The 9817-nt window shown below is 44.2% G+C and overlaps 1 protein-coding gene across 1 annotated transcript; it reads right to left on the reverse strand.

Annotated features, from left to right (window-relative positions):
* Positions 1–891: 891 nt before the first annotated feature.
* On the reverse strand, positions 892–9508 carry lhx1a (LIM homeobox 1a). Its single transcript, XM_074679271.1, has 5 exons — positions 8592–9508; positions 6544–6767; positions 5632–5915; positions 3688–3853; positions 892–2796 (listed from the first exon to the last, which is right to left on the reverse strand). Exons 1-5 carry the CDS (start codon positions 8759–8761, stop codon positions 2417–2419), a joined length of 1224 nt encoding a protein of 407 aa, XP_074535372.1. The 5' UTR covers positions 8762–9508; the 3' UTR covers positions 892–2416.
* Between the last annotated feature and the right edge of the window lie 309 nt (positions 9509–9817).

Raw genomic sequence — 9817 nt, forward strand, 5'->3', positions numbered from 1 at the left:
AGTCTGGAGGCAGGGGGAGAAAGTGGGATTGCATACGGCCCTAACTGCACACGCCGGGTTGGCGAGATAAAGGTTTCCCCGGATTCACGCCACAATCCCACCGCCCGACTCCTTCCCCTACAAGTATGAATAATTCTCCTGCGAAAGATCACGCCTCACTGTTTGGGCTTCTTGATTATTATTACGACTCCGTTGGCTGAAATAAGTTAGAAGAAGTCCCTCCCAGCCGTCAGACCGCACGGCGAGAACAGTAAGCTGTAGGGAATAATAATAATGTCGGAGCGGGCTAATAAAAGCATAACAAGCAGGAGAGCCGCGGTCACGCCAATTTCATCATTGTCCTTCACAGTAGCACAGCTAACTGCTTATGATTAGTCAACGACCTCGAGTAACAGAACAGGAGATTGTGAGGCCGCAGCCAGAGTGGTTTTGGAGGAAGGAAGTCGCATAAGTGAAAATTCACTCCATTTTGCAGCGAGCGCGTCGCCTTAACGGCTCCCTGGTTGGCTGAGAGGAAAGTGAAATCAGCAGAAAAGTTTGGGATTGTTTGAACCTTTGTGGCATTTGTCTATGATTGTTCTGGTGCACTCCTGCAGCATGCTGGAGGGGCATTTGACAGATTAGCATCGTGGCTTCATTACACGCTAAAAAACTCTGACAGGAGCTTTACATCCTCCTTTTTCTGCTGTTTAAGGTTCACTCACTTTTCATTATAAAGAATTAACAAGTGTTTCCCTTCACCTCTTCAGCAAAGGTTATTCCAGGATAAATTAGATGTTGATTCTTAGATTTTGGTGGTGTTGTGTGATATAAAACAGACTGTTTACTAAAAAGTATCTGCTCCCCAAAGAAAATGTGTTAAAAATTCATCTGTATATTTTCTAGTTTTATTAGAAACACATTTTTGTCAACATGTTGTATTTATACAGTGAATGGTCTAATATGCACTGGAGGTCACATAAGCTTCGGTTTATTGGAACAATAAAAGACATATCATGAGGGCTCGATATTCAAAGAGATGTAGCAGCTACTCGCCGCATATTTGACCATCAATTTTTAATAGTTTGGATTTTTCTCCTTAGAAGACACAAAAATAAAACCTGTCTAAGTATGTTATATTAACAATTTTATGAATGTACCATCAGCAGACTAGAAAATTAAGAAGTCAATTACTCCTCAATTACACGTACATTTGTCTCAACACGTTCTGCAGATGATGGTGCAAAGCACTTTAACAGGATTTGTGCTATTCTTTTTTTTTCAATTTGGCAAATGTCTACTTTACTCATGTTTTTATTCTTTTTAAAGGTTTTTTTGTAAACAACATCTTGTACAAACTAGCACAGTGAACCACAACCCCAGCAAATGTGTTTTTATCTCCATACAATATAAATGAAATCAATACAAAAGTTTGGTTGGTTGCTTGGACATTTTTATGTGGATCGAGAGGTTCTAAAACATGGTTTTTCGAGACTTCTGGACTCCTGAATTAAATAGATTACGTAAACAGTTGACTGTTCTAAGTCCCATTTAGAACCGCAGTAGAAGATTTTTTAGAAGGTAGACTTCATTTCAACATTTCAAGTTCATTTCCATTTTTAAATAAAGGGTTTGCAATCCATAGAGGGTTTGACTGTGTGCCTTTTGAAGGCGGCTTTCTCCAGATTTGGTGGAAATTCTGAAACCAAGAGAAGAAAAAAGAAAAAGAAAAAGTCCAGGAGGAAGGAGGAAAAACGGTCGTTTCCTCTGGTCTTGGGAAATAGTGTCAAAAAGGTTAAGTGTCAATATGGCAGAGCCTTGAGAGGCAAAGAGGTCTGAGGAGCTTCTGAATAAATACAAGGGACGAGTTGAGCGCCTCGAACGCAGTCTGAACGCCGCTCAGCCTTCCTGCAGTGCCGGGTCAGCACACTGCCGACCCCCGCCCCGTCCTTCGCTCTGTAAAGCTATCGGAGTCTTTGACTGTAGCTAAAGATGTTTTCACGTTCGGCTCGTACTACGGGAGATTTCTGAGGGCTGTTTTCACCCACCGAGGGTCCGAGGGGGTTTGGTCGCTCTGCCGAGCCACTGGCAGGAGTCAGGAGTGTGACAGGGGGCCCAGGGGCCTGAAGAAAGGGGGCCGGCTCAGCAGTCTCACCCAGTTCTTTTCTTATTTTAAGTCCAGGGTGGGAGGGGGCAAAAGAAGCCACGCAAACACCCAAACACAATACTGAAGACAATGTTTGAACATAATTTGTTTCCCTTTTCCCACTGAAAAGATCAACAAATCAAACGAGAATAAATAAATAAATATGAAAACACCCCAAAAACTCATGAAGCCTGTCAATGTCCCCTCCTCCAGCCCCAGCCTCCCCTTCACCACCAAACCTCACCCTCTGTTACTGAATCCCTCTCCAGCAGAGTCCGGTCCCTCTGACGGCTACCACACTGTGCCCTCATTCATTTCCGAGGGCGGATGGGACAGGTGGTTGCTGTATCCGCTGCCGTTCAGCGACAGTGAGGTAAAAGGCGGGTTGGGGCCGAACACCTCAGAGGAGATGCTGTGCAGGGGCCCCGGGATGCCAGGCTCCGGACTGGGGGAGTCCCCCGGGTGATGAGACATGATGTCGGAGAAGCGCTGCACCTCACTGGAGGGGTGGTGGCCCGGCAGAGGGTGGTCCATACCTCCGAGGGGGGTGCCCGTGGGGCCTGAGGAGGGCACGAAGGGGAGATCAACCGGGGTCTGGGCCTGCGACGACGGAGGCCCCTGAGGGAAGAAGTCGTAGTTTCCTCCTGGGCCGTAGTACTCGCTTTGATAATCTGCAGATCCAAAAAAAATCAGTGTTAGCTGCAAGAACAATGAGGCTGCAGGAATAATTTCAGACGTTGAGGAATTCATTGAATATACATCGCTTGATTTGTATGAGAGGGGGGAGAGACCCTCGCTGTACTACATTAGTCACAGAGCACGTTACACTTAAATCAAAACTGCAATTGGGTGGGGAGAACAACGTGGCCACAAAATTAATTAAAATGAGCCCATTTCATCAGCGATTCTACCTTCTGAGACTGAGTTTTTTTTAACTCAGCAGAATATTATTTGAGGAGTTTCTCGCTCCAGCAGGAGGGACAAAAGGGCTCCGAATAAAGGGCCATCTCTGAAAGTGATCAGACATTTAAAGAGAGAGCTTCACATCAAATCACTGATGTGTAAACCAAGTTTACTCAAACTTCACTCAGGCCTGACCACTGCAACCCAAACTGAATTCAGCACTACTTTTCAATGGGCTTTGGAAGAAAATGAGGACTTTTTCATACAGAACACAAAAAATTGTGATGAGTGAGGTGGAAATCTTTACACTCATTTGGTTTCTGATATTACTTTCTTCATTCTGTGTGCAAAATTAGCATGCACTTGTCATAAAGTCAGTAACTTTTAAGATTTTATTCATATATAACAGAATTTTTACAGCCTACAAAAACCTGAAAGAAATCTGCTCCGGCCTAGAGGAGTTATTTTATTTACTATCAGAGGCCATAAAGACAAAATATAAAAGTCAAAATACAATTTCCTTAACAGTCTGTATACAAGAGGAAGCACTATGGGTAAAATTTGAGAATAGAAGAAATATCATCTGAAGGTAAATAAAACAGAAAACAGTTTTGAGGACCTGAAAAATAAAACTGCCATAAATGGGAATACTGACATACCTCCATAATAGGAGAAAGGCCCGTTGGGGATCAGCTCCCCGGGCTCCAGCCGGTCCACCAGCGTCCTCATCCGCCTCGGGCTCCGGAAAAACGCGTGCCTCCGTGCGCCAAGCGCGCTCAGCTGCTTCATGCGCCTCTCTTTGGAACGTCTGTTCTGGAACCAAACCTGCAAAAACACAGACACGTGTTTTTATGTTTATCTTTATGTATTTATACATTTCTAAAACGAGTCACCCTCGTGTCACTCCACGAACTTGCTCCTGACGCCATTTTGATTGTACGTCAGGACTAGAGAGATGGGAGGAGAGGGGAGAAATGGAGGTGATGGAGCAGAGGGCTTGGTGGAAATTTATGGATAAAAATGCAAAGAAGCGGACCTAAAAAGGCCGTTTAGGATTATTTTCTGAATATGCAAATAGAACTCACTGTGTAAATTCTCCCCTTACAAAAGCTCGTGTAATTAGGTGTCATATTTACCTTGGCACCTGGACACATTGGCTTCTGCTTTGAGTAAATAACCCGGCTCTGTGTGTGTTTTGCTGCGTGCGTGATGAGCCGGTGCCTTAAATCCGCAAGGCTGCGCCGGTGGAGAGGACTGCGGCCAATTATCGTTTCAGGAGCGAGAGTCCCATCTAACCTCCCTAATGATCTTTTAACCCTCCATTTACTCCGGCTGAAGGCTGCAGCAGCGGGGGCTTAAAATCTCCAATTAATACTTAATAGGAGGGTTGTTACCGATATATTACCGGGCTCTTGGAGGTTATCATTTCCTAATCTATAGGCCGGCTTCCTTTAATTACGCTCTTCCCCTCTCCCTCGTGCTCATACATATTAGATACTACTGCTCCAACACTTTCACTTTATCGCCATTAATCTGCATTCCTAAACCTTTTTTACCTTTTGATCTGCCCCGCAGCCTCATCCGCATTATGAGCGAAAATCTCATTTATGGAAACCTGTTAGTGGATTTAAAAACGCAGGAATACGCTCATTCCTGCTCGTTTCTTTTTCCTTTTTTAATGAAAGTAGCTCTCCGATTATTCCCAAAATAATGTAACTTAAAAAAAAAAAAAAATTCTGATAATTTCGAGGGCTTTTCGGTGCGTAATACCAAAAGACACCTTTTAATATTTAAAAAAAAACCAAAAAGGTAAAATAAAATATTTGCATTGAATTTTTTATTCAATAATAATAATAATAATAATAATAATAATAATAATAATAATAATAGTTGTGTCTTTGTTGATCTGGCCGCGGCCCTGTTGTAATTCAGTCCTGAGCAGACAGGCTGAAGACCCCTGAAACAGATTTCGGTCTTTCCACTTGGCTGGAAATGCGCACAGCATGGCTAAATGTGGTCGCAAAACGTGATGACAGCGCTGTGCCAGGACTCCCAGCGCTCCCAGCAGCCAGGCGCCAGTTGGCGACTTTGCCCCGACACGAGCGCCAAGAATCAAAAATACCCATATAAATTACCCGTTTCCAAATCAACCTCGTGCGTCGGCCAATCTCTGGCTTAATGAATTCAATGTAGGAGCGCGGGTTGAAGGGAAGAGGCCTCCTTTAAAGAGGGGTGAAGGATGTGAGAGGGGAGGTGGAGCCTCTCTGATGGGATGAGGAGGGCCTGCGCGGTCATGGCAGCCTGGCAGGGACATTTTTCCATAAAATATAAGCTGTTACATCACACCTTTTAATGGGTGCGTAACACCCTATAAAACAGAGAGGGCGCGAGCTCAACCTGTGTGTGCCCCTGAACTTCATTTCCATAATATGTTAGACCAGATCAGACACAAGACACCCATTGTGGCTGACCCGGATTCAAACCAATCTCTGACTTGGTTTTCTGATTGAGTCTGAGCCTTAGCTGTGACTTGTTTGTGCGTATTTTGGCTGAAATTAGAGTAAAATATGTCCAATATCTTGGACATCCAGGTGTAGGTTTACCTGTATGACCCTCATGTTGAGGCCAGTCTCCTGGGCCAGCTGCTCCCTGATGTGTCTGGTGGGTTTGGGGGTCGCAGCGAACGCCGCCTTCAGCGTCTCCAGCTGCTTGGCCTTGATGGTGGTCCGCGGGCCGCGCCGCTTCCCCCCGAGGTTCTGGTCGTCGTTTTCGTTATTGACCGTCTCTTTGTCTGACAGGGCGGCGATCTCCGTGTCCTTCAGAACCACGTCGTCCTGGAGCTGGTCTTGAGAGTCCGGCGATAAGCTGGGGTCGCTGCATGCCGTTACTGCAGGAGAGATATTTGGGAAATAATCAGAGGAGGGGAGAAATCCTGCAGAGATAAACTACAGCACAGAGCAACAAAAGAGAGAAGAGATCAGCAGCGAGGATCCATTCAAGGTGGATCAACTCTGACCTCAGCTCAGTGACGCACAGACAACATTCAGGAGGATACAAAAAAACCTTCACAGAAACATTTTTTTAGGTTTCACTGATTTACTAATAATATTTTTACACAATTAGAATTTAAATAAAATACAGTGTGATATTGAACAATTACGCGCCGTTTTCACATAAATATATATAATTTTCACTAAGTGCATGATTTAGCACATCATCCAACTCATTTCAGGTCCAGAAAGGGTTTTGTATTTAAAACTTATTTTTATGATGAACCGATAAATAAGATCTCGAAATGAGGATTTAAAGCAAACATGTTGAAACAAAGATCATCACACAGTGCAGCGTATTATTGTCTCTGAATGCAGCCTCAGCCCTGGTCATGGAAATGATGAAGCCTCTGCAGGGCTGCACACACCACATCCATCACAATTTATCCTCCCAGCACTCCGACACACACACATACAGACAGAATCACACACATACACACGCACACACTCTCTCAGGGAACGTACCTGAGAGGACGCTGCCATCTTTCACGTTGCTGTTGTTTAGGTAATCGTCTTTGCAAACGAATTTGTTCTCGTCAATGATGTAGAGCTCCTCGCCGGTGGAGAGCTGCCTATTGCACATCATGCACGTGAAGCAGTTGAGGTGAAACACTTTGCTCCGGGCCCTCCGGACCAGGTCGTTCGGAGAGATGCCCTGCGAACAGCCGCCACACTTCGTTCCGAACCGCCTGCAGGAGAGAGGAGGGTCATCATTATTAAAGATATGGTTCACGCTGTCACACACATTTACGAATATTTCACACTATTCACACAGGTCTGCTGTCTTCCTCGACGAAAAAGACGTCAGATATTAAGGCGTTCAAATGTTAACTGGCTGTAGCTTTAATTCAAAATAATAGGTATTTAAAAAAAAAAAAAAATCATACCAAACGAAGTAACATCTTTTTAATTCTTTCCCCCTTAATTCTATTTCCTAGCCAGAAATAATTTTAGGAACAAGACAAGGTAAAACCCTAACGCATCAAAAAACAAAGTATAATTTTACATAAAAAGTATCAGTAAGAATAAAGGTGTAAGACATATTGACGAAACTGAGCATGAGCAGAAAATATGATAAACTTAACTTGAGACAAAATTTATTTTATTTTTCTAATCTGAAGAATTAACCTCATTGCTTGATCCAAATGTACATGACAATATTTTTTTTTCCACAATTGGAAATAATTTATTAAAAATAATAATTGAGATAATTGTTCTGATTTTACACTTCAAGTATTCTAAAACATTTGGAGCAAACGGTGCTGTGTGAACAGGGTGCTGGTTTTAAATAAAAACCGCAGTGATACTGTGCATCCTCTTTATTTTCTATTTATTAAAAAAAATTGCAATTTCAACCGGAAGTACCATACATGTGTCTTTCATTTATTTATTTATTTTTCCTAATAAATTTTATTTTTCTTTTATTAAATCCTGTACACACACATGAAGCGGGTTAAGACCTAAGCTCCAGTAAATATCCAGGTCCCATAAAGGCTCTCTCTGAGCAGTCTGCTTTGGAATAATAAATTACAGCCCTGCCATTGACTTCACCTTAAACAATGTGTATTGAGTGCTGTGCACTGCTTGTTGACTGCACGTCTGTGATTGCATTGTCTGCGGACTTGATCTTTTTCAACTAGTTTACTATTCAAATCCACTTATCACGTCCTCCTCAGCCGGACTGAGCAAACACACCGGGCCAGCGGCTCCTCTGGCCCGGGTTTGATCCTGAGCGCTGCCCGGCTGCTGCGCGCTGCTGTAAAAATAAAACAAACAGCAGAAGTGTGATTTCCTCGATTTCCTAACAAACCCCCTCCCTCTGCTCTCTGCTCCTCTCCCCCTGCTGTGAGCGAGTGCACACGCGTTTAATGTTGCTGCGCCCTCTTTGTTGTTGTTTTGCATAAGAATCCAAATTAACAAGCTTTTAATTACTCGCTCCTAATCAAAGCTTATCGCCTCCGAGTGCTCGTTCACGCCTGCAGGCACGGACAGGTCGATTTTTCCACTTATTTAGCGGAAAAAATAAATACAGCGAAGAATCTGTTTGTTTAAAATACCTGCAATCATAAAAGTGTGCAGTCAACAGATGGGATTTTTGAATCATTGGATATTTTTGAAAGTGAAATGTGTGTCAGTGATTGTTTTTCTTAAAAGACAGGTGAGGGAGTGGAAATTATTTTAGACATTTTTAAATTCAAAAAGAATTTATACAAATAATAATAATAATAAAAAATAAAAATGGACACAAAAATCTGAGCTAAATCTTCAAAATAATTTAAGCTTTTTTGAAAAACAAAAATAATAATACCTGGCTTGTAAAAATAGGGTCTTTCCACTTTTTTCTACGATGTACCTCTTATTTTTCTGTTTCATTCTAGTTTATGTAGGCTGAATTTTTTTACCCTAAGGGTTGAGTAGCTGCTGCTTCCTCAGTCCAGCTCCTGGTTTAAACCCAGACACATTCTCAAACAGAAACACTGAAGCTGTTTGTCTTTCACCTTCCTCCAGCTTACCTAAAGAAATCGTTTTTGCAGTACAGTCTCCCCTCTCGAGAAAAACACTTCTCAGTCAGATTACACTTGCACTCGCAGCACTGCACGCACTTGACGTGCCATGCTCTGTCCAGCACGTTGAGCAGAAAGCGGTCCAGGATAGGCCTCTCGCAGCCGGCGCAGTGGACCATGGCTTTGGCTGGGCAACAAACCCCACGAATGAAGAGCGCGCACACACACAAACAAAATCAACAGCACAGGTCGAGCATTGACCGAGTATCTACTTTCTCCTCTCCCTGATTCGCCTGGAGCTCCCGGGTCAATGTGCGCGGAGAAGCCAGTCGATCAGGTGTCACCACAGATTTCTCCCTGCATGCGTAAAAAGAATCAGCGTCAAAAAATAAAAGAAAAACAAGCAGAGACTGGGAGCGAAGCGACCGCTTCAGGAAAGCCACACAGATCAAAAATAATCAGTCCTTCTATGGGTCCGAGGCAAAACCAAAATGTAGAATTCAACAGAGGAAGCTGCAGACCAGCTCAGACGAAGAGACCGGAGCCAGCTTGGTTGTCCCGGCGCGCGTGGAAGTGACGCATCGGCTGAAAGAAACGTCGTGTGCCAGTCAGAGCTGCAAGAGGCGTCTAATAAAAAGCTTTCAGGGCAGAGCTGTCACACAACAAGACACGCACGCCTATAAATAATTCAGTGTACTTTGACATGGCAGCGTATCCACTGTTTAAAGCCGGCGAGAAACAAAATCACACACCCAAAAAGATTACAAAAAAAGAGTGTTTTCCCCTTTCGTTCAGTCCGGTGATCCTGGTGTCGAGCTCGTTCTGGCCAGAGGGATGCCGGGATGCGCTGGCGTCTCCGGTAGTAGTCAGTGTGAATGCTGGGATGCCCTCAGTCTCCACTACGGTGTGTATGCTGGGATGCGCTGGGTCTCCAGTAACACTGTCTTGCTCCTAAAGCTCCAGCCCAGCCTTATTCCCAGCCTCCTGACGTCAGGCCGCGGCCGGACCAATCAGCGGCGCGCCATGCCAGCAACCATCAAGCCGCCCCATCATAACCCAGCGAGGGCTCTGCCTGCTATTTATGCCACACACTCAAGACACCAATTGTCAAGAATTTCCCTGCAAACTGTCATATGTTAGTGAATGTGTTTGGAGGAAGCAGCGGCGGCGGAGGGCGAGCAGCGCGGAGGGAGAGACGCCACTTCTCAGCTGCCGAGCAAATTGTCTGCTGGGCA

The sequence above is a fragment of the Halichoeres trimaculatus genome, unplaced genomic scaffold (genome assembly GCF_033239565.1).
Source record: "Halichoeres trimaculatus isolate MK-OKI-2021-1 unplaced genomic scaffold, fHalTri1.1 fHalTri1_scaffold_9, whole genome shotgun sequence".
In the NCBI taxonomy this organism is placed as follows: domain Eukaryota; kingdom Metazoa; phylum Chordata; class Actinopteri; order Labriformes; family Labridae; genus Halichoeres; species Halichoeres trimaculatus.

Coding starts and splice junctions, on each gene's coding strand:
- lhx1a (XM_074679271.1), bottom strand. CDS start 8,761: ATGGTCCACTGCGCCGGCTGCGAGAGGCCTATCCTGGACCGCTTTCTG. Junction 5,916..6,543: donor AGATGGCAGCGTCCTCTCAG/GTACGTTCCCTG, acceptor TCTCTCCTGCAG/TAACGGCATGCAGCGACCCC. Junction 3,854..5,631: donor TCAACATGAGGGTCATACAG/GTAAACCTACAC, acceptor GTGTTTTTGCAG/GTTTGGTTCCAGAACAGACG.